This window comes from Catharus ustulatus, chromosome 28 (genome assembly GCF_009819885.2).
Source record: "Catharus ustulatus isolate bCatUst1 chromosome 28, bCatUst1.pri.v2, whole genome shotgun sequence".
In the NCBI taxonomy this organism is placed as follows: domain Eukaryota; kingdom Metazoa; phylum Chordata; class Aves; order Passeriformes; family Turdidae; genus Catharus; species Catharus ustulatus.
In genome coordinates this window covers 2,856,785-2,880,670 of record NC_046248.1, presented here as the reverse complement: position 1 = coordinate 2,880,670, position 23,886 = coordinate 2,856,785, and the positions used below count along the sequence as shown (strand labels likewise).

At 51.1% G+C, this 23,886-nt stretch overlaps 1 protein-coding gene across 1 annotated transcript in view; it reads right to left on the bottom strand.

Annotated features, from left to right (window-relative positions):
* The window catches only part of JAM3 (junctional adhesion molecule 3), a 31,932-nt gene extending 10,974 nt beyond the window's left edge, over positions 1–20,958 (bottom strand). The window contains exon 1 of the mRNA XM_033081813.2: positions 20,865–20,958. Coding sequence (XP_032937704.1) covers positions 20,865–20,916 — 52 coding nt within the window. The 5' untranslated portion in view covers positions 20,917–20,958. The remainder of the gene's footprint in view (positions 1–20,864) is intronic.
* Between the last annotated feature and the right edge of the window lie 2,928 nt (positions 20,959–23,886).

Genomic DNA, 23,886 nt, shown 5'->3' with positions numbered 1-23,886 from the left:
AAGCAGCTTTATAGGCGACTCCGTGCATTAAATCTCCTTTTTACTGTTCAAAGCCAAGCCTGACCTTCCATCTCCTTCCCTCCCAATGCCTGTTTGAAAGCTCTAGGCAGAAATCTGAAGAGGAGGTGAGCTATTGTGTTATAGGGAAAGTGAGAGGATGACCAGGAGAGTTTGGGAGAAGTTGCTGGCAGCATCCTGTGCTGCAGCCTCGCTCGATGCCGCGCTCGCAGTTATCTGATACAGTAATTTTAGTTAATGCACTGTCAGGCACAGGCAGTACAAAACCACGCAGCTGTATTTAAACACCTGCCCACCAGAGCAACAAAAATATGCTCGAGGTGTCCATCATCACTAAGCCCTTGTTCAATTTGCAATTCAAAGCATGCCTGAGCCATGTGGCAATGTTGTGATAAACCACAAGTCTTGTTAAGCACCTCTGCTTTCTGGTGCTTACTTGGTACAGCAGGAATGAGTGATTTGTTGTGGGGTGTTAGAACATGTCAGATGAACCCTCTACATGTCAGCACCCTTAGGATTGCCTGTCTGGAGGTGCCCTGGAGCATCCATGCCTCCATCATCCATCCATCCATCCATCCATCCATCCATCCATCCATCCATCCATCCATCCATCCTCCATCATCCATCATCCATCATCCATCCATCCATCCATCCATCTATCCATCCATCCATCCATCATCCATCCATCCATCCATCCATCCATTCATCATCCATCCATCCATCCATCATCCATCATCCATCCATCATCCATCCATCCATCCATCCATCCATCCATCCATCCATCATCCATCCATCATCCATCCATCCATCATCCATCCATCATCCATCATTCATCCATCCATCATCCATCCATTAATCATCCATCATCCATCCATCCATCATCCATCCATCCATCCATCCATCCATCCATCCATCATTCATCCATCCATCCATCATCCATCATCCATCCATCCATCCATCCATCCATCCATCCATCCATCCATCCATCCATCATTCATCCATCCATCCATCCATCCATCCATCATTCATCCATCATCCATCCATCCATCATCCATCCATCCATCATTCATCCATCATCCATCCATCCATCATCCATCCATCCATCCATCCATCCATCCATCCATCCATCCATCATTCATCCATCATCCATCCATCCATCATCCATCCATCCATCCATCCATCCATCCATCCATCCATCCATCCATCATCCATCCATCCATCCATCCATCCATCCATCCATCCATCCACCCATCCATCCATCCATCCATCCATCCATCATCCATCCATCATCCATCATCCATCCATCATCCATCCATCCATCCATCATCCATCCATCCATCCATCATCCATCCATCCATCCATCCATCCCTCCATCCTCGCTGCCAGGAGCAGCAGTGACAAGGCCAGCACAGCCCAGGCACAGAGCAGCACAGGGGAGCTGGGAAGGGCAGCCAGGCTGTCCCCAGGGCTGGCCCTGCCTCTCTAGCAGGGTGTGTGCAGCAGGAGGAAGCTGACTGTGAAATGTGTGGGAAACTTCCAGAGGAAGAGCAGAGGAGGCCATGCAGAGCTGGACTAGGTAAGACAAGGAGAGGGGAGGCTGTGCTCCTGCCCTCAGCTTATTTTGAGGAAATCACCATAAGCCCTTTCAGGAACATCTGACCATCTGCCTGGAAATACCCATCCTTTTGTCTCCCAGGGCTGCAGGTTCTTTATCCCCCTCATCTCTATTCCCAGCACATCTCATTACAATTCCACAATCAGACTCGTGCCAGGTGGTGCAGGACAGACAACACAGCATGGCACAGGAAGGAGAGACCAGAGTGTCTCAGGCACTGTTTGGTCAAGTTTTTTGGGCTTTCTTTGCCCAACCATCTCTGTGTGGAACTTCAGGAACAGCAAACGTACTTGTGACAGATAAGGACTGGAGTTAAAAAGGGTGAATAAATGTTTTGTAGCACTCAGTCTTAACTTGCACTCCTCTCCTCCAGCCCAGGGAGCTGGTGGTGCTCCCTCTGGCCCCTAAGTGTCAGGTTGAAAGCCCTTGGAGCATGATCCCAGCAAGCCACATGCCTTTTTTATTCCATTTTTCCATAGCACCTCCCTGATCTCAGCCTTGACTCCGGGGTGGGCTGCCCTGCTGGAGGAACAATGTAGACGTGCAGCGAGAGATTAGTGAACAAAAGCTTAGGAGTGTCTCCGTTCAAATTAAGTAACAGATGGACCTGGTCTGTGTGGGAGCTGATAACAGTTATAAAAAGGCCATCACCAGACTGTGGCCAGCCCACCCTGGAAAAAACCCACTCAGTCGTAAATCCTCTGTGCTGTTATAGCTGCTTGTGCAAGGAAGGCTTTATTTTTACCAGCTATCATAGACCAGCATGACTTATTTTAAGATACAAGGCTTGTCCTGCTCCTCTAACAGGGTGCCAGCTCTCTGACAGCCACCTCCCAACAGAGATGTGCCCGCCTGGGCAGGGAGCATGAGGCAGAATTAACCCAGAGAAGGCACAGCAGCCTCACAGAGCAGTGTTTGGCATCCACTCAGCTCTGGGCTTTGCTTTCCTCCTCTCCTAGGGAGCTCACTCCTGGCTCTCTCTCGTGAAATGCTGACCATGAGGGGGTCTCTGGTGGTCCCAGCAGGAGCAGGACCCCACAGGATGAAGCTGTGTGAACACTCCCGGGTATTCTCATTCACCTCAAGGTGTAAGAACTTGGGATTTTGCCTTTAATTCACTCTCTTCCTGCTCACCAGTACAGAAAGTGAGGAGATGCCTGACTTCAAACAGGGTACGTGCAGTTCTGGAACAAAATCTTAACCTGTTTAAATCTCCTGATTTAAATCCTCTGACTTAAACTGGGACCTTAAAGACCTGACTGCATTTGCTGCAGAGAGGGCTCATTAGTACCCAGGCCATGCACACAGGCTTTTTCTTTTCTTTTTCTTTTCTAGTTTTTTCTTTCCTCCCCCTTCTTTTCTTCTTTGTTTTTTGTTTTTTTTCCCCTCCCTTTTGGACAGGAGGATTTACTGTTCTAGCACCTAACCAGACAGCAAAGCACACCCACCCTGAGGAGTGGAACAGGTTGCTCTCAAGGAGATATGGAACCCTCTCAGGTCAAAAGCAGCTCCTTCTGCAGCCAAACATCCCTGCTGTCTCCCAGGCAGGCAGGGGAGCGTAGGTGTTGCCTGGGAAGACCACACAGAGCTTTCTGATGGTTTCCCCAAGCCTGGTTTCATCATGCTGGGGTGCAGCTGCAGACAGACTGTCTCAAATCACCATCTGATCAGGGCTTCTGCAGCTCAGAGTTTCACAACCTTTGTCTGCTGTGGCATTGCAGCGTGGGTACAGATGAGATGTTCAGGTCCTGCAGATCTGCACCTTCACAGAAATGACTCCATTTTATTAAAATGGGGTTTCCTCTGTCCCAACAGAGGTGGCTGGAGGTACCAGCCCCACAAAGGGACCCTCACTGCCAGCAAGGAGAAGAATTAATACTTTTATACATTTATACTACATTTAATACCCTGCAGATGTGGCTGTACAAGCCTTGCCCAACATCTTAATCTGAGCCTGATCTGAGCCCAGCTCTCCTGTTTTCCCAAGCTCATCCCCTGGGCTCTGGCTCTGCTCCTGGAGAGGACTGACTGTACGTGCGAGTCGGGAAGGAAGCAATATTTGTGTGCATGACTAATACCCAATACTTAAAAGAGATTAGGATGGAAGCAGCAAGGGCTCCAGAGTTTCCAGCATGTCAGATTGCATCTCTTTCTGGAATATACTTCAGGCCAACTTCAGCTCAGAGAGAAGATGGAAAGAGTTGGAAATTGCCCCTCAAAATCAGGGATGGAGGGTAGTGGAGGGGAACAGAAAGGAAATATGAAGAGGAAAGCTGTTATTACCATTCCCTGCATTCCTGAACTGCTTCTTCCTTCCCAACAAACCTGAGGCTGAACTGGAAGCCTTATTTCTCTTGTGTGAGCAACAGGGAATAGGGCATGGAGCTTCTGCCAGGGGATTAAATCCTGCCCAGACCACTTCTTTGCCTTGCTGCTGGCCTCTGAGGTCAAGCCCCTCACACTGATGCTTTGGGCTTCCACTGTTAGGCTGAGTCTCCAGGAGGGAAAAACAGGGGCAGGTGGCCTTGCTGTGTGGCTCTGAGGCAGGAGAGCTTCTCCTTGGAGCTGTACCAAGGTTTTGGCAAAAAAAAACCTGGAGAAATCCAGATCACTTGGCCAGGAATGCATCAAACCAGCCAGGATGTGCTCAGTGCTGGTCTTGCCATTTTCATTAACAAATGGGCAGCCTAATTACACCTTCAAACTGGGCTGGCTCACAGCCAACACCAGGGAAATCAGTGCAAAAAATGGGTCATGAGGGGATCCCAGGAGAGCAGCTCATCCCCACCTCTGCTTTAGGGTGTGAAAAGCCCAGGGATGCAGCTGGCCTGGCCCCTGAACCCTGAGGAAGATGAGGGTCCCCCGTGCAGTGTTTCCCCCCCATCATTTCCATCTGCCCAGGTGCTGCACCCTTCTCAGCTGAGCCTCAGCCCCTCCACATTCAGCATCCCCTGTAACTCAGCAAGGATGTACAGTTCCAGTTCACTGGAGGAAAAAAACGAGGAATGGAAATCACAGCGAGAGCAAAGGCCCACGCTGTCTCAGGTAGCAGGGGATATGCCACTCTGTGACCTGTTTGCCAGATGAGAATGCCTTGCAGCAGCAAACCAAACCCCAGAACAAAGATGGAGAGCACTGGGGATCAGTGGCAACTTCCACACAGGGCAGATTTGAAACCAACCCTTCCTGCCTATTCCCACTTGCCTTCCATTGTTTCCTCAGCCTAGGAACTGCCATGCAGGCACATCCTACGTTATATCTCACTTCAGCACGTCCCCTTCCTCCCCAAAGTGGCAGATGCTGGTACCAAATTAGTGCAAAGTGGGAGGGAACCAGCAGATAACTATCACAAGAGCCAGGGCAATGGTGTTCCTGCTGTCCTCTCCCTTCCTCCCTGCAGGGCTCTCCTGGCAGCAGGCAGGTGCTGGGGGATGAAATCCAGGACAGAGCGAGGTCAGGAGGAGTGACAGGGATCTATGGCCAGTGTCAGGGAGAGGGAATGAACTGCAGTGGGAAAGGGGGCAAGTTCCTTTATTTTTGGCTCATGTGGGAATTTGACTCAGGGATTGCTGAGAATCTCAGAAGGCACGGTGACGTTTTCCAGGCTGAGCGCCAGCCGAGGCACAGACTTGATCTCAGCAGGTATTTGACTTCCCTGGGAGCTGGGATGCTCGGTACCTGCCTGACCCTGGCTTTTGATGAGGACACACTCATCTCAGAAGCTGCCTGCAATGCAAAGACAGGAAATAAGCGGATATGCTATCAGCACCAGGCTTTGCAGTGCTCCTTAGTGTCTGGCTGTGTCCCAACCATCAATACAGAGACTTGCAGGGGTTTAGCCTATAATCCTCTATTCCTCTGTCTGTGACTCTAATCTCCTGATCCTCCCTTCTCCTCCAGCCTAGAGCTTGACCAGCAAAACAGGGATCCAAGGTTCTGCTTATTGAAGACCAACCATGTCATCTTCCTGTGGAAAATGGGAGTTGGGAAGAGAGCAGCAGTCATCAGAGCCAAGAGCCGGGAGTAGGCTGGAGAAGGGAACAGGAGAGGGCGTGAGCAAGCACACAGAGAAATCATTTATGACAAGACTGAAAGCAGCTCTCGTTTTAAGAACATTTCCTCCAATTTTACAGTGTAATTTTTGCCTTTTTCCTCCGCGTGCGTGTAATTCTAGCCCCGGGTACAAACCGCAATTGTCTCGCTAACGCGCCGCACAGAACACGAACAAATGAACGCTGCAGGAGCCCGGCTGCAGGCACCCAGGGAACATCCCCAGCTGCCTGAGAGCAGACCAAGAGCTCACAGTGATCCCACTGCCGTCATTCCAGCCAGGAGAGGTGGGGCTGGCCTCCGCCAGGCAGCTTTGAAGCTTTGCAGCGGATCCGTCAGAACAAAGAACGCAGCCCCACAACGGGGGAAAGGCACTCAGCGAGACATGTGCAGGCCCAGAGATGGGATTTTAGCCCTGGATCACAGCAGCAGATCTGAAAAGACTTCCCTTGTTAACATCAGCCCCAGCAAGCACAGGCTGCCAACCTGGGTTGGGTTCAGGGGAGATTATTTTCTTAGGAAGCACACCGGGGAATTAAAGGGAGCCCGAGTGAAGTCACAGACAGATAAAGATGAAAAGCATGACACACACAGCTATTAGGAAGATGCCAGTGTAAATGAGCAGGGGGAGAGGGAAGGGAGAAATGCTGTGTCAGAGTAAAGAGGACAAAACCCATGCTGGCTCAGCCCAGCCTGGATTCCTGACCGGGGCAAGTCTGTTTAATAGAGCAGAAACAAGCCTTGGCACGGAGGGGTTAAAAGATTACTTGTCCTGAGGGAGCTGAATTAGCCACATATCTGGGAACAAACTTCTCCCAGACCCTGACTTGTTTTTCTCCTTAAACATCATCTGCTGCTATTTTTAGCAGAGAATTTTCTCAGCCGAGTGCTCCCAGTTGAGTGCTGGTCTGAGGCCCTTTTCCCAGGGAGACATGGCCCAGCAGCACGTGCTGGTCCCTGGATCAGCCCAGCTCTGTGACCCTGTCCTGCCATCTCTGGGCTTCCACTGCCAGCCCTCTCCTGGGGCATGGGGACAGTCCCCAGACCAGCCTGGGGCAGGAAAATTAAATGCCCTCAAAAAGCCAGGGGGGGGATACAAAGTCAGAAGCAGCTAAAAGGGGTAGACTGGACTTGGTATCTTGCCTGGAAGCTTTAGCAGCATGAATGGCAAAAAAGGTGGGAAGGAGATCGAAAGAAATGATTAGGCTGACATAAATACCAGGATCTGCTTCTCAAGACTAAAATCTATTTGGATTCATTCCAGTTCCTCCGAGGGAAACCATGGAAGCCTTTATTGTTCATAAAAGTTGCGACTAAATTCGGACTGCAGAAAGCTTAAGGAAATACCTCTCAGAGGACAACCCTGCTGGAAACAAATGAGGTAACTCCCTTCCTCCTCTCTGCTTTTCTTGGGGCCTTCATTCTTCCTTGGCCAAAACCCCAAGCTGTCCATCAGCCCATCAGTGCCTGGCTCCTGGCTGCTCAGCCTCCAGCACTGCTATCTGCCTGCAATTAGCAATGTGTCACTGGATGTTTCTCAGGGAGGCAACGCCTGGAACTCCTTTTATCTCCAGCTTGATTTAATACCTGCTTGCCAGAGATCAGCATGGAAATCAAAAGGCCAGATCAGGGCACATGGATGGACAAATTGAGCAAACCCCTGCCTTGTCTGTGCTGATGTGCAGCTCAGGCTGGGGGACCCAGGACTGAGCTCTGGATGCTGGGGATGAAGCACAGCACAGCCACAGTCAGGCAGGTCCCTGTAACAATGGCCCCTTCTTGGTCAGTGTATCTGTTCCCTGTGTGTCTTGGAGTCATGTCAGTGAAGCAAACAGATTGGGAGCATATTTGCACTCCCCACAGCAGCACAGAAGCCAGCCCTGACACAGAGGAGCAAGCTGGGCTCTTGGCTGCTCTGTGCCAAGTTTCCAGCTCTGCTCAAAACCTGCGGCCGAGCCTGGCTCTGGCACGGGGAGAGGAGAGGCAGGGTCAGGAAATGCTCAGCTCACAGAACCTGGCAGCTGCCTGCAGGAGAGGGGAGCCAGGCTGAGCTCACCTGTGCTCCTTCCCAGGTGACCCCAAAGCTGGCACAGTGTGGCTCTGCCCTCCTCATAGCCAGGCTGACACAACTGGGGCCAGGGCAGCAGCACAGATGCTGCACAAGGCCTCGTCCCTGTGGCAAGAGCTGCCTGTAAAAAGCTTCCCCCAGCCCTGCAGGAATCCCAGGAGTCCTGGATTTCTCTCCTGACCTTGGCGAATGCATTCCAGCACATGGCACTTAACCTTTGAGGCTCCTTTGAAAATCCCAGCGCCAGCGTTTCACGGATGAGTGTGCTTCCCCTCGCATCTGCCCCTGGATCAGATGCTGCCAGCACCTCTCTCTCTCTCCTGGCTCTGCTCCCAGCTGAAGGACAGACAATAGGCATTTGAATGCAGTCTCCACTTCCCCTCCCAAACAGCCTGGGGAGATGGCATATCAGAGGCAGCGCTCAGAGCAGCGCTTGCCAGCCAGCCACAAGTCCCTCCAGATCCCAGCCTGCCCTCCCCATCCCTCCCACAAGCACAGACCCACTGCTGCAGTGCTCACTGGGCACCCAGGCCAGCTCTGCTGGGCAAGTCCTGCCACACACCAGTTAGCCAGGCCAGGGAAGCCTTCTCTCAGCACTCTGCTGCTGCCAAAATCATCCTGGCTTCCCAACCCCCTGGCCACAGCACTGACCAATGGACCCTCTGCTGTGCCAGCTCACTGGAAACATGCTGGCCACCTCCTGGACCTCTCTTGCTCACTCTTAGCAGCATCTTCCTGTAATTAAGTGATCCAGGTTCCACCTGCAAGAAGTTCAGCCAGGGTTCTGGCAAGAGTTGTTCTGGATTCTCCTGAAGAGCCATCTTCTATCTTTCTAGAAATAGCTCTGCTTGTGGAACCATTCAGCCTGTTTGGCACTATTCCTGCTGCTTCAGAGATAACAACAGAGAGTGAGAAAAACCTGTCTAGACACCATTTACCTTCCATGGACTCACTGCCACATCAAAGCACCTCTTCAAACAAAACTGCAAACTGGCCAGGTAATGCTTCCCAGCCCTTCTGTGCCTGCTCCAGCCAGAGGCAAGGACCCATCCCATCATGCTCCAGCATTTATCTTTAATCCAGGCCCTTCTGACAACAGGAAGAGAGGTAGGATGAAAAATCTCATTACAGGCACATCAACAGAAGTCACCTGGCTTCCCACTACCATGTGGGGGCTGCATCCCTTCTGATCAACACTCAGATACAAGCTGAGCTCTCACCTGTCTCTGGGTAGGCTGCAACCCCCCAGCCCCTCTCAGAAGCTGCCACACACTTGTCACACTTGTCCCCTCTGCTCAGCTGCTGGACCCCTTGCCTTCCCAAAGCCATTTGTGTGAATGCTGGGCAAGCTTGGCTATGAGCTGGGGGTCACAGAATCCCTTCCTGTGACACCCAAGGAAAGGCAGGTCAGCACCCAGCTCGCTCACCAAGCCACTGCCACAGCAGGACAAAGGCACAGGAGCTCAGGTAGATGCTCAGGATACCCTGAAACCAAGGAGAGAATTTCAGGTTTCTTGAGCACAAGTTAGTTGAAGTCCCTGCTGTGGGGAAGCACCTGGCACTCGCATCAAGCACTGACCCCATGCAGCCACCACGAGAGCAACATCTATCTCATTATTTTAATCAGGGTCCTTTGAAATACCTTCTGTGTGAGAGACAGCTACGAAAATCCCGTCTGGCTTTATTCTGTCTCAGGCAGAAACAGCCTTTATTTAGCAAACTGCTGCTAACAGCTCTGTCTCATTAGTCAGTGTTTAGGGAACCAGGCTGCAATTGTTCTGAAGTCTGGCATTGCAGAAAGAGCCTTGATAATGAGGTCTACAGGAGACGATTCCTCCTGACAGCCCCACAATGACCTAGAAATCCTACTTAATTCCCTGTCAGGGAAAAGTGCTGAGTAACAGCGAGGTGCAGAGGCTCTGGGGGCTGATCCCAGAGAGAGCTGCAGCCCCTGCTCACACTTGGGGCTGGGATGCAAGCTCAGGGTGGCAGAGCCAGCCCTGCCCAGCTGCAGCAGCTCCCCAGAGAGAGCCAGAGGGGCACAGACTCAGGCAAGGTTTGCAGCCTCATCTGTCAGAGACTTGGCAGCACACAGAAGTCCCTGATAACACAGCAGGAGGAGGAGGCTTTGGAAAACCAACAGCAGCACCTGGATCTGGGCTTCTCAGGGCACTGCCTCCTCTGGATCGTGCTCGCCTGCAAACTGTGCCAAAACCCTGCCAAGGAACTCCCTGGCTCACACAGCTCCACTTCTGCCTTGTTCCTAGGGAGCTCCCCAGCTCCCAGCAGAGCCTGTGCAGTGTCCTGCAGTGCAGCAGCCCCTGGAGCTGCACAGGTGCCATCCCCAGGCGTGGGATGCAGTGTGTGTGTGCCCTGAGGTGCTGCTCAGGCTCTGCCCCAGCTGCTTTCCCCCATTCCCTCGGAGGAGCAGGCAGCAGGCTGGGGCAGGCCTGGCCCACAGACACCCCACTTTCAAGTGGTTTGTTTTGCACAAGCAGCGCGTGGACGTGGCCACAAAGCTCTGGGGCCAGAAGGTGAGGCAGGGGGATGCAGCAGGAATGTGGGCTGGCTACAGCTGACCCCAAAGACCACCCCCAGCACAGACCCTCACAGGCATGTGCTCGCCACCTGTTCCAGGCAGCAGACGAGGGGCTGAGGCAGGAATTCTGGAGCTGAATGCAGAGTCTGTTCAGGAGGGTGTGCAGACTCCCACCCACACGGTGTGAGGCTCAGGGTGCTGTCTCCAGCCCCTGGCACAGGAATGCACCCAGCCCATCACGTGCAGGGCTGCGAGCGCCGCGCTGTTTAAAGCACAGCTCAGACGTGCAAAGGACTGCTGAAAAAAAAATATTAAAAAAAAGGAGAAATGTGCAAATGAAATCACCAGCCGAAACAGTGTCTAGAGCCAACCCCAGCCAAGTCCCTCGAATGTCAGCAGCAGAAGGAGGGCTCAGGAATGGAGAACCCAGCTCAGTCTGTGCTGGCTCTGCTGGCACACACGGAGGATCTGCCTCAGACACATGAGGCAAAGACATATGCTGAGGAGGGAAGGCCCAGCTTTATTTTACCAGCCTCTGTTCCCACCCGAGATGTGCATTAAAACTGCCTTGCAAAGTAGGAATTAAATCCAAAGGTGCCTATGCATCTTCCTTGCTGTCATCCCCTTATCAGTTATCTCCAGCCTGCTCTGAGCCAAAGATGAAAGGATCCTAACACCACTTATCTTCCCACTTAAGAACATGTTTAAAAGTTTGCTCTTAAAGAGCAGGACTCTCAAGCCTGGGGAAACAGCTGTAAATTCTGCAAATGGGCTTCCTTGCATTTCTTTGAAGGAGCTACTGCTTCTCAATGAGGGACAGAGACACCAAGAGGAAACTCTGGAGGGAGGAAAGAGGGAAGCCTTTATAGCCAAGAGTCTTTGCCTCATGTCCAGGACGTGGAGCTGAGTGACAGATGTGAGACTTACAGCACGTGTGCCTCAGAAGTGACTGAGGACAAGCCAGGAATTGGAAAGCTCTTGGGAAATCTGGAAGCAGCCAGAATTATGCCATATTTGTCACTCCAAAACCACACCGTCCTCGGGACAGCCAGCAAAGGTTAGGGATGTCCTCACACACTGCAGGAGCTGCTGCATCCAACCCTGCTCCAGGACTAAGCCTCGAGGCCAGGACCTCTCCCACACAGCCCCATGTCTGAATTTGACCCTCAGCTCCCCTCTTTGTAGAGCTGCTTGTAACCACGGTGAACCTGGGTCCAGCTTGCCTTTGTCATTTAATAGCTGAGTCAAACTGTCGAAACAGCCAAATAGGATCTGTTCCAAATATTTGCAGAAAGAGGAGGATCAAGGAGGCTGCAGCAGAACACCAGGAGCCTGCCCAGGCAAGGAGAACAATCCCTATTGTGGACCAGCAGCGGGATGCTGGTGGGTGATGATCACGCCCTGGGACGTGGGGAAAGAGCCCTCAAATCCTCCTAGGCTCAGGAATAAACTGGAATCTGGAGTCCCCTCTGCCCCCTGGCAAAGCCCCAGCCCTGCAGGGCCATCAGCCTGATCACAGCTCAGCTGTTGGCTTGGAGAGCCCGAGCAGCAGTTGGCAGAGGGAGAGGGGGGTACCGGGGTGCTGCTGCCAGCCCCAGCACACACTTCAAAGGGCTCATCTCGCCCTGCTGTGTGTGACAGGACAGCTGTGTGTGACAGGACAGCTGTGTGTGACAGCCAGCCCCCCCAGAGCATTGCTGATGGCAGCAGAGAGGGGCTGGTACCTGGGTGAGCTCCCCTCCAGCACTCGCAGGCAGAGCTCTGCACTGCCCTGAGATGGGTGGGATGCTGAAAACTGGCCAGAACGAAGGGAAGACACCAGCTCCAGGAGATGTTTACCAACTCCAACAGCCAGTTCTGCTTGAGGGAGAGCCCACGAGGCTCAGTAGGCGATTACAAGGCACTCTGCCAGTTCAAAGGCAACTCCATCAGCTCTGAAGGAGATAAGGCATCGCCTCCCTGGGAAACCAGCCCCATGCACACACACACTGCATGCAACCTCAGCAGAGCAGCTGAAAGCAAAGAGGGAGGGAAACCAGCACCTCCTGTGCTGTAGGAGCCTCTAGATCAACAAGGAGATCCGTGGTGGGTGAAGCCAACCTGTTCCACGGCTCATGTCTCCAATCCCAACAGCAAAGCGTGGAGCAGTCACACTAACAGGGGTGCAGCACTTTGCTGGTACCTCAACACCCCAACATCCTTCTCCCAAGGGTCCCACAGGCTGGGGAAGCCAGAGATCCAGAGCTCAGAGCTGGGACTTCCCTTTCCAAGATGCTCAGGACCTCCCTAGCACAGAGCGGATGTTTTCCAGGCTCTAAAAATAACCAGCTCCAAACAACGTGGTGCTCATGAAGAAATATTTACCTTCAAGCTTTTGCTGAAGATCAATACGGAAGAGAAAGATTAAAGCAGAGATTCAAGCGTGTATTAAAAATAGCTGTTGGTAAGTTCCCTTTGAGGGGATAAAAGCGATTTTACAGAAGCAGCAAGAGCTGCAGGACTTTGCAACACCTTCCCTGCCGAGTGAGCTGCCGGAAATCATTCAGGAGAGTGTCAGCAGCCAGAGCCTCGGGAGGAAGTCCATTAGCAGGCAGCAATCTCCTTAATGGACCCTGGGGTACATGGAAAAGCTGCTGTGGACACAGGAGCCACGGTTCACACAGCCTCTTATCATCCCACACTCCCAGGAATGCTCCTCACCTTTAGGTAGCCTGATAGCACCATGAATTCATCTTTTGGGGAGCTTCCAGTCAGCAAGACACAAATTGGGAACACGAGTGTTTGCTCTTTCTTTCTGGTTTTTTTTTATTTGTTTTTTTTTTATCAGCCCCCAGTGTGAAAAACACGTTTCACTGTCCTGGTAAAATTTAAAAGAGAATAGGAGACACACATAAAGCAAAGGGTTAAAACAGCCAGGTGTTTTGGGAATGCCCCATTAAATACATTTTACAATACATCAACCTGTTGCATTTTCATAGTCCTTCATGTATAGTCTAACTTTTTTTGAGAACTATTTAGCATGGCCAATTCTTGGGTCTGCCTTTTTAGAGCGTGTGTTTCCTTGGCTTTTAATCCTCTTCTTATCACATTTTAACTTGGGTGGTGGTCCTGGCCTTTAGCAGCCAGTGTTGATAATTGTTGTGTCAGCTGCAGGGCCCCCATCACACATTCACAGGATGTTATTTTAACTAAGTGGGTAGTTTAAGCAGACTATCTCTAAAAATCTTATGTCTAACTTTCACTATTAGAAGGAAAAAAGTCTATATTGATACAGAAAAGCTATTTTAACATTACACATATAGCATTTATCCCAATATTTGCAAAAAGCCAACAATATGCCATGCACTTATAACCCAGCAAACAGCCGTGGGCAGAAGCTGTTCTGTAACACAGGTAACAGCAGCAACATCCATCAAACCTCTGTTTTCCAAGGATAACATCCTGGCAAAACAAAAAAACGCTGTCTCCACAGGTGATTTTGGGGCTGAAAGATCCTGTACATTTACCCACAGACAAAATCATTAAGTTCTCTGCTGTGCAGCCACCTCCACTCGAGGTCTGAGAGAACACACAGCCACCCCAGAGGGATGAAAAGTGGCAGGAACCTTTGTGCTGGGAATAAAAAGCAGGACTGCTGTGCAGAGCTGTGTTTCTCTGCTAAAAGGTAAGCCTGGCTCTCAAAAGAGCTCTCCTCCATGACCTTGCTTGCTTATTCCCCATGTCACTAATGAAACACAACTCCTGATATGTGGGATTTTCATGGGCTCCTCCAGCAACTGAAGGAGTTCATGGCTGTACATCTTGAGATGCACTGAGTGTCAAAAATGGCAATTTAATTAGATGTCTCAAGGGGAGAGAGCAGGGAAGTCAGGTGCTTCCAACAGACCTGAAATTTCAGAAGTATTTTACTGCCACCCTTCAAAACACAGCCTAAAACCATCCTGATTTACATCCTCTCTGCAAAATACTGGCCACTTATATAAGAAATTGCCCAAAGTTTATTAAGGCAGGGATTTTCAGAGGAGGTCATGGGCATTAGAAACCCAGCCTAGTAATAGGAATAAATCCCCTTAGATTTCAGTGGATTTCTCCAGCTCAGCAGAAAATCTTACCTAGGCCACCATAAAAATATATTTTTAATAGCATGATTAAAAATCTCGAAATACTGCTAACATTGTCCACTGCTGCCTTTTAGCCACATGCCAAAGACAGAGTAAGTCCCTGGTATGCTGCAGTTTTAAAGCTCATGCTCTTCAAATGAGCCAGCTGTGCCCAAATGAATTAAAAGGACTCTTAAAAAACCCACTGATCTGACATTTGTGTTGTAAATAATCAGGTACATTGAATGGAGCAGGTCTGAGCGTGTTCTGGCTTTAACTCTGAAATCCCTGGGATTTATGACTTAAAAAAAAAAAAACAACAAATAACAACCTTAAGCATTATCTGAACACAATTTAATTTCATCTACTTCATCTATTGGTGCTCTGAAAAACCTTCATTTCCCCTTGTAACTGAGTCTTAAGCCCTGTGCTGCAGCCCATGAGGGGCACCACAGAGCCCAATACCTGGGATTATTTATACTGACAAGCAATTCTTGCATGACAGAACAATTCCCATTAATTTTTCGAGCTTATCTGAAGGACCTGTGGGCTGTCAGGTTACAACACGTGTGTGGCTTAGTTCTGTTTGATTAGCCAGTGACTGGGCTCTCATCTGACAGTCTCAGCATTTTACAGGTGAGCTCATGGGAATCTGACCCAACTGTGTTCTCAGGAGCTGGAGAAATTTCTGAAATATTTGTTGGTTTTTTGGGTTTTTTTTTGTTTTTGTTTTGTTGGGGGATTTTTTTGTCAACTTGTATTTATAAATGCTCCTTCCTCTGCTGCTCTTTTCCCTGCCTGTTTTCTGGTTTGGAAAATGCACCTAAAGCAATTTCCTCCAATCCCCTACACAGCAGAGAAGCACCTTTGACAAGACACTGAGGAACTGCAGAGGAACCTCCTCTCCAAACCACACTTCTTACATATTATTTTTTTTTTTCTAAGACATTTGAAGGCCTGGCTGAGGATGCTGCTCTGAAGAACAGGACTGCAGCTTTTTGTGCAGCTGTCCTGGTGCTGCCCTCCCTGTGCTGGACAGCTGAACTGCCCAGGAGTCACACAAAGCTTCCTTAGAGTGGCACCAAAGTGAGAGCAGGACCTCAGCTGGCTGTCCCTGAGCAGAAAACATCTTTAAAATACACCTCTCTCAACATTTATCCCCAAGGAAGCTGCCTGATCTCTGAAATGAGAAGCAGGAGTTTGGAGGAGTTGATTATCCCTGAGTCCAGCGTTCTGGTGAAGCCCAAGGAATGGACTCCATGAACTCCTGATTTATTTTGGTAAGTCCTCACAAGAAAGAATTTAAACTCTCTGAACAACACCTCTCCCCTCAGGTTATTCCTGTTGGTGCTCTGAAGGGTCACAAGCAAACAAAGACCTGAGCTTTCCAGCCAAAAAAAAGTCCAGTTTTTCTGTTATTATTTATTCTTCTGAAAAGTGAAACCTCTGGTTTCCAGCAGGGAGTTGGAAATACCAGCAGGTATTTCCTCTGCCCCAAGCACAGCTATTGCCAGAACTGCACCCAGACAGCAATCCAGGCCCCTTGGGGGAAATGTCCAGAACATTCATTAGTGCAATTAAAGCCATTAGCTGGCTCTGAGGCCATGTCCTGACTCAGCCAGGGACTGGGGTTTGCTGCACACGCCCTGAACTCCTCCACTCACAGAGGTGATGCTCGGTGCTTAGCTGGGTTTTGATCCTGTCTCACAAAAACACGATACTCCCCGGGGGCTCTGAGGGAAGGAACAGCCCTTATCCATCAGGAGAAGATGCTGCAGCTCAAATTCCCATCGATAGAGAAGCCAGATTGAGAATGTAATTATCCTAATTAATTTTATATCTGGAACTCATCTCTTTTCACACAAACAGCAGTTTCCAAGCAGGCCACCAGCTTTTTTCTTGCACAGAGCAGTGGTTTTATCTTGTTGAGGGGCATGTTGGCAGCACAAGCTCTTGCTGTGCAGACAAGGACTCTTGAGGACTCAGGATCCTGTTGGCCTGTGGAAATCTTTGCTAACTCCCTCCCACCACTTCAGGCTGGCTCCTAAGGAGTTCACGAACCTTCTCCGGATCATCAGGGCTTGAAGCAATCAACTGTGAAGCATTAGCTCTAAATATACAACTGGGAGGCCTCGACACACAAACACTCATGGCACAGGAGGAGCGAGCAGCCAGCCCAATTTGCAAGAGAAACTTTAATAATCCAAGCAAGCTGCAAGGAAAGCAGGAGCAAACAGGGCTGCTCATTGCTTTGCCCTTTGGAGATGGCTAAAGTTAGGGGCAAACTGGCAGGAGGCCACCCACAGCTTTTGTCCTTGTTCATGGAGCTAAGTGCAGCAGCTCATTCTGCTTTATTTACTTGTTTAGGTGATTTTTTGGCAACTCCAAACGCGTCCCTGGTGCAAATCCTCCGTGTGCGGACAGATAATTGGAAAACAACTGCAGCAGGCCAAGAGACCCAGAATTCAACTTGAACAGGGAAAATAAACACTGAAAGAACCCAAGCTCACAAAGCACAACAACATCTCAGTCCACAGGCTAAAGCAAACACATTTTACTCTTTGGATCTCCTCGTGTTTCAGCAACCCAGAAATTCTCGGAAGTTTTTGGGGCAAGAGGGAATGTGCTGGTGTCACGTTCTTGGTCAACAGCTGTAAAGGAGATGTGCATCCAGCCACTCTTTGGTGGCAATGCCAGACCCTGCTTACCCAAAAAGGAACACCAAGCCCTTCCTAGGAATTTTTTGGAAGATGTTATTAAGCGTCTGATTTTGGCAGGGCTTTCAAAGCCGTTTGTCCCGGTTTTTTACTGCCTGTTGAAAAGAAAGTGATACTACAAATACTTCCCATCAGAAAATACCAACAAGCAACTTATCATCACTGCAAGAGAGCTAACAACATTTCTACTGAGTGGTTTTTGGCACTGACAGCTGACTCAGAACAGTTGTTGGTGGCTGGGACAGATGGACTTCATATATTTAAAAAAAAAAAATAGAAAGGAAATGAGAACTTCTACTCCATAGATTTTAAAAAGCCTTTTGCGAAATCCAACCTATTACCAAGCCCTCAGAATTAAATCAAAAGGAGATTTGAATATAATGAGCTTTAAAACTGAAATGTGCCTGGGACTTGCCTCTATCTCCCCATCAAAGACTACAAGATATCAGCATGTTCTATTTTCAACAGGAAATACTTGAGAGTTTTGGGAGGTTCTCAACAGCTCTGCCCTCAGCCCAGCACGTGAAATCCTCTAAAACCCAAATATTTGTTTCCACAGGGAAGCTGGCAAGGAAAGACCTCGAGGTAGAGCTGATGTAAGCCCCACTCTGGATCAGCACAGCCGAGAGCTTCCGCTGCTTTAATTCTGACCATGGCATTTCCCTGATGTGCAGAATCTTTAGAGGCTTTCAGTGCCTGGAGCTGGGAATGCACTGAACGCTCCATGCTTCACTGGCTCCCGTTCCATGGCACTGCTTTAAGGCCATGATGAAGAACAGGAGTTGTTCTGGCAGTAGCACACAGGAGGAGGCAACCCCAGCTTGGAGCACCTCAGAGCCCAGAGAGGGTCAGGTTTGGGATCTCAGCATCTCGTGAGCTTTGTCTCCTTTTCATGCCTTGTCTTTTTTTCTCCCCCAAGTAATGAGTTGGCACAAACACATCCTTCCAGTCACACTCCCATCCCACTATCCAGCACCAGCCCTGCAGGCTCAGTACATGTCTAATTTTATGTACTGCTGACAGCATAACCCTATTTCAGTGGGGTGCCCCCAGTAACTGAAGTCAGGCATGGTGGAATAAACTTTTTATTCTCAACCTCACTCTGCCCAACCTTTTTGGGCTTCTGACCCCAAATGTAAACATTACTGCAAACCAACACAGGATGAGGCACTTTGAATTTAAAGCAAAGCAAAGCCTGGTACCACTGGTTTCACTCACCAGGTAAATGTTCTCAGGCAGAGGTGTGAAACCAGAGGGGCTTGGCTGCTTTTAGCACCTATTGCCTGTCTGAAGAAACACAGAAAATACCTGAAATTTGTTTCCATTTTTGTTATCTTTTAGGCCATATTCAGCAGGACACTTGGGCTCTGCTCACGTAACAGGAAGGAAATGGGGCACCCTTCTACCCTGCAGCCCCACTGAGGGGGAAAGTCTTGTTAAGTCTGTGGTTTTTCCATTCAAAGAAAGTGTGAAAAATGTATGTGTGATTCGTGTTACAAAAGAAAAGCCATGCAAATGTTGTGTGATAAGTGGAATAAGTGCTTGGGATGATTACAAAAATCAGTTCTAAGAAAGTCAAATAAGGCATGGAACAAAATCATTAAAATGCTTGCTTAAAGAAATGCTTGCTTACGAGAATTTGTGGTTTACTCATGATTTTGTCTGCTTGAATAAAAATAAGGAACTTGTGGCTATAAGTTGCTTGCATAAGAACACAAATAAGCAAATTGTGAACACCATATTAAGCAAATATCTACAGTTACATAAATTGCTGATAACTACACATGCAGAAGGAAAAGGTCAGCAAAGAGACACTGAGGAAGACGATGAGCCTTCATCCAAAAGACTTCCTAGCAATACCCAATGCCTGTGCAGAAGGTAACCATTGATTTGAAATCAAGGAATTCATAAAAAGTGGGGGATAGCAGGAAAACAAAAGTCAGGCTGAATAAAAAGGTGGAACCAATGCTGAGCAGCGTGTGTTGTTGATGGAGTGGTGACTCCCTGGTGCACCCAGTGCTGCTTTTTTCTATTAATAAATAATCATTGGAGAGATCATCATCTTTTGTGAATTTGTAACAGGAGCAGCTGAATCCAGAGCTAGCACCAGGCAGACCGTGTGATGCTCTGGGATCAGGCACTCCTGATTCCTCCCTGTTGCTGAAGCTGCCTCTGCTCCAAACCACAGCAAAGCAGCGAAGAGCAGAGCGTGGAGCGCGTGACAACCCTCTGCTTGTTGGGGATGAGTGTCAGAGTCATCTTCGCACCCCTCCTCTGACTGATTGGGTAAAAAGTGCCCAAATCTCACTTTATTTGAGACCCAAAGCGACTCTGCAAGTCCTCTGCAGTCACTGGATTGTTTTTTGTCCTTAGATAAACTATTTGAAATATTACCATTCACTTGAGCCTTGAGCTGACCCAAAACAGTGGCTGGTGAGTGTGTACACACTCAGCCCCGTGTATTTTGGTACTCAGCTGTAGGCTGGTTGTCAGCCTAACCCCACTCCACCCCATCTTCTCCTGCTGCCATCTGGGCAGAGGGGGGAGGACAAGGCGAGCCCACCGGCTGCTGTCCCCCTCCTCATCCCCCCACCTATTAATAGCCAGACAACAAATGAGCCCAAATTCATTCCTGAGCGGAATTAGCAAATGTTTTTGCAATTAAAACTGCAAACATTCATGCGGGGCCCCCCGAACAATAGGCGCCTGTGCCTGGTCTTGAATAGGCACTAGTGTCCGCCCTGCCTGCCTGCCGAGCCTGCACATTCCTGGCACCCTCAGCCCTGGACCCGCTCCTTGCTGAGCTGGGTTTTGGGATGTTCCGCCCTGTCCTGTGCGTGTCTGTGTGTCCCACACTCCCTGCAGCATCCGCCGGGTCCTTGTCGCCGGTCCTCCATCCCGCCGGCTCCCGGGACAGCGCATCCCTGCCGGGCCAGGGGCTGGGACAGGGGCAGGGACAGGGACAGTTCATCCCTGCCGGGGCAGGGGCTGGGACAGGGACAGGGGGAACTCATCCCTGCCGGGACAGGGGCATCGCATCCCTGCCCTTCCCCGGGATCGCAACCGGGGCAGCGCATCCCCTCCTCCTTCCCTCACTCCAGGATGGGGACGGGGATAGCGCATCCCTCCTCCGTCCCTGCCCCAGGATCCTGACCGGTCAGCGCATCTCTCCCTCTGGGATCGCAACCGGGGCGGCGCATCCCTCCTCTTCCTCTCTCTCCGGGATGGGGACGGGGCAGCGCATCCTTCCTCCCCCCTGACTCCGGGATGGGGACACCGCATCCTTCCGCCCCCCTGACTCCGGGATCAGGACAGGGACACCGCATCCCTCTTCCCCTCCTGACTCCCGGATCGGGACGGAAGCAGCGCATCCCTCCCTCCCTCCCTGACTCTGGGATGGGAACGGGAGCAGCGCATCCCTCCTCCCCGCTGACTCCCGGATCGGGATGGGGACACCGCATCCCTCCTCCCTCCCAGGCTCCCGGATCGGGATGGGGACACCGCATCCCTCCTCCCTCCCAGGCTCCTGGATCGGGATGGGGACGGGAGCAGCGCATCCCTCCTCCCCCTGACTCCCGGATCGGGATGGGGACACTGCATCCCTCCTCCCCCTGACTCCCGGATCGGGATGGGGACACCGCATCCCTCGTCCCCGCTCACTCCCGGATCGGGATGGGGCAGCGCACCCCGCTCCCCGCTCCCCGGGCCCGGCGCTGCGCGGTGCGGGGCGGTGCGGGCGCTGCCGGCCGGTACTCACCGAGCAGGGGCAGGAGCAGGAGCCGGAGCAGCTCCGGCCGCCGCAGCGCCATGATGGGGTGTGCGGAGCCGAGCCGAGCCTGCGCACTGCCCGGGCGGCGCCGGCCCGGGGGCGGGGGTGCTGCCGAGCCCGGTCCCGGCTCCGCGGGGGCACCGGCCGGGGGGCGGGCCCGGCACGGCTCGGCACGGGAGGGGAGGGGAGGGGGCGCGCACCGCACCCACGGGCAGGGCGCGCCCCGGCACCGCCTCGTGGGAGAGGGGGTGGTCCGGGCACTGGGACCCCCGTGAATGGGGAGAGGGGATGATCCCAGCACTGGGGTGCCCACGGGTGGAGAGGGAGGATGATCCCACCAGTGGGATGCTCATGGGTGGGAAAGGGGATGGTCCCGGCAGTGGGACCCCCATGAGTGGGAAGAGGGGATGATCCCGTGAATGGGGAGAGGGGATGATATCAGCAGTGAGACCCTCGTGAATGGGGAAAGGGTATGATCACGGCAGTGGGACCCCCGTGAATGGGGAGAAGGGGTGGTCCCGGCAATGGGATGCCCACGGGTGGGGAGGGAGGATGATCCCAGCAGTGGGATGCTCGTGATTGGGGATGATTTTGGCAGTGGGACCCTCGTGAATGGGGAGAGGGGATGATACCTGCAGGGGGATGCTCGTGGGTGGGAAAGGGGATGGTCCCGGCAGTGAGATGCTCGTGAGTAGGAAGAGAGGATGACCCCGTGAATGGGGAGAGGTAATGATACCAGCAGTGAGACCCTCGTGAATGGGAGAGGGAATGATACCCGCAGGGGGATGCTCATGGGTGGGAAAGGGGATGGTTCTGGCAGTGGGACCCCCATGAATGGGGAGAGGGGATGATATCGGCGCTGAGGTGCCCACGGGTGGGGAGGGGGAATGATCCCAGCAGTGGGATGCTCGTGGGTGGGAAGACAGAATGATCCGGTGAATGGGGAGAGGGCATGATACGAGCAGTGAGACCCCCGTGAATGGGGAGAGGGGATGATCCCGGCAGTGAGACACTCATGAATGGGGAAAGGGGATGGTCCCGGCAGTGAGACCCGGGTGGGGAGAAGGGTTGGCCCCGGGGAGGATCTGGTTCCACCCGTGGTGCAGAGAGGGGCTCGTCCCAAGCGCTGGTTAAGCTCTGTGGAGAGAAGGAAACTCACCCCGAGTAAGGCACTGGGAGGATTTTTTGAGCCAGGATATAAGTGACATTTTGGTTATAAACCTATCCAAGTTTTGCTCCAAAGTAGGTGTTTCTCCCTTGTATTTAACAAGGAAGAGATTTCTCTGAGAATTTGCTCTGAAAAGCCAATTCTCATCCGTCTGTGAATTTCACTATAAACTTTCAACAACTTAAAGTAAGCAAGAAACATAAACAAGCAGCTGTGCAGAGAATGCAGCTCTTGAGGAACTTCCTGAGTCATAGAATCAGACTGGTTTGGGTTGGGAGAGACCTTGAAGATCATTTAATTCCAACCCCCATGGGCAGGGACACTTTCCCCCAGCTCATGCTGGACCAAATCCTTTCTGACACATCCAAATGTTTGATTTAGTGATCTTGCCCTGAAAAATGGCTTTGCACAGACAGCATCCCGAGCTGCTGTGTGGTCCTCAAAAGTGCCCCAGGACCGTTTTTCTTTGATTAACAGAAAGCAATAAAGATTATCAGCATGGGACAGTGGCCCTGAATGGAGTGAGTTCTGTGTTAATGCTGGCTCTTGCGTCACTGCCAGCAGAGTCTGATGAGGATGTAATTAAGAAGCTGTTGAAGATCAAGCAGCTGGAATGAAAGCCAGAGCTCTCCTCTGCTCCATAAACCAGCTCGGCAGAGCTAGCAGAAGTTAAGGGATGTAAAAATGTATTTAACCTGATAATGTAGCAGATCTAACTCAGATGCTAATGAGTAGATTTAAAGGGCTGATCTCAGCCTGGTGAAATTAATGCGGGGAGTCTCATCAATTCTAATGGCCAGATGGAGCATTTCCCTGAGGATGAAGGGGAAGGAATCACCTAATAAGGCTGCATGGCTTAAAACCTGACTCTGGCAATCTTTGGGCTGGGTCCCTGTCGAGTAAGGAATCATTTTAACACAGTCCATTTGGGCTGCTCTGACAGGAGAAGTAAAATGTGATGACAGCGAGTATAATCAGCGATAAAGTGTAATCACTGAAGTGTCAGGATCATCTTTAGCTTCCAGCAGCAGCTTGATCAGGGCAGAGAGGAGATGAGACAGAAGAGACAAAGAAGGATGGGAGGTCTCAAGTTGAACTGCAGGGGAAAAAAAGGAAATTATTTCAGTTTGGATGGTGCTTGGAGCAACCTGGTCTGGTGTAAGGTGTGGAGCTGGATGACTTTTGAGCTCCCTTCCTACCCAAACCATTCTGTGCTGCTCTGACTGGGGATGAGCCGTGCTGGGACAGCCACAGGAGGACTGTGCCGAGGTGTGTTGGCTCCCCCAGGCCATCTGGGCCACTCGAGGGGGAGCTGCCTCTGCTCTGAGGAGCTCTCCTAAGCCTCGATTTCCCTCTCCAGGCTGCTGGAGCTCAGCCTAGGCATGCCCTGGGAGTTTGTGGATAATCAGTGCAGGCAGAGGCCAGGTTTGGAGTGAACTGGCAGAGCAGATCTCACCTTCATGGATAGCACCAGGGTGTGAAACCTTGGGCACCATCTCAGATATCCATCCTGAGGCATGTGCCAATTGCTTGTCTCAGGCTGGTACAACTGGTGCCAGCTCCTCTCTTTGTGCTGCCTCTGTGGCTTCACTGCAGCCAGGTCCTGCCTTTTCAGCTGCCATGCCTCTGAGGAGGGAGCCCTTTGAAATGTGAAACTCAACAAGCTCAAGGAGTCACAATAAATGTTATACAGGAATTGTAGTGCCCATCAGCCTGGGATGGCAAAGCACTGCTGTGTAAAACATTGATTTTCACACACAGATGGAGGTCCCTTTTCTCATTTAATGTTGAAACAAGTGACTAGAATAAAATTCGTGCTGAGGGCAGCCCTGCGTGGCACAG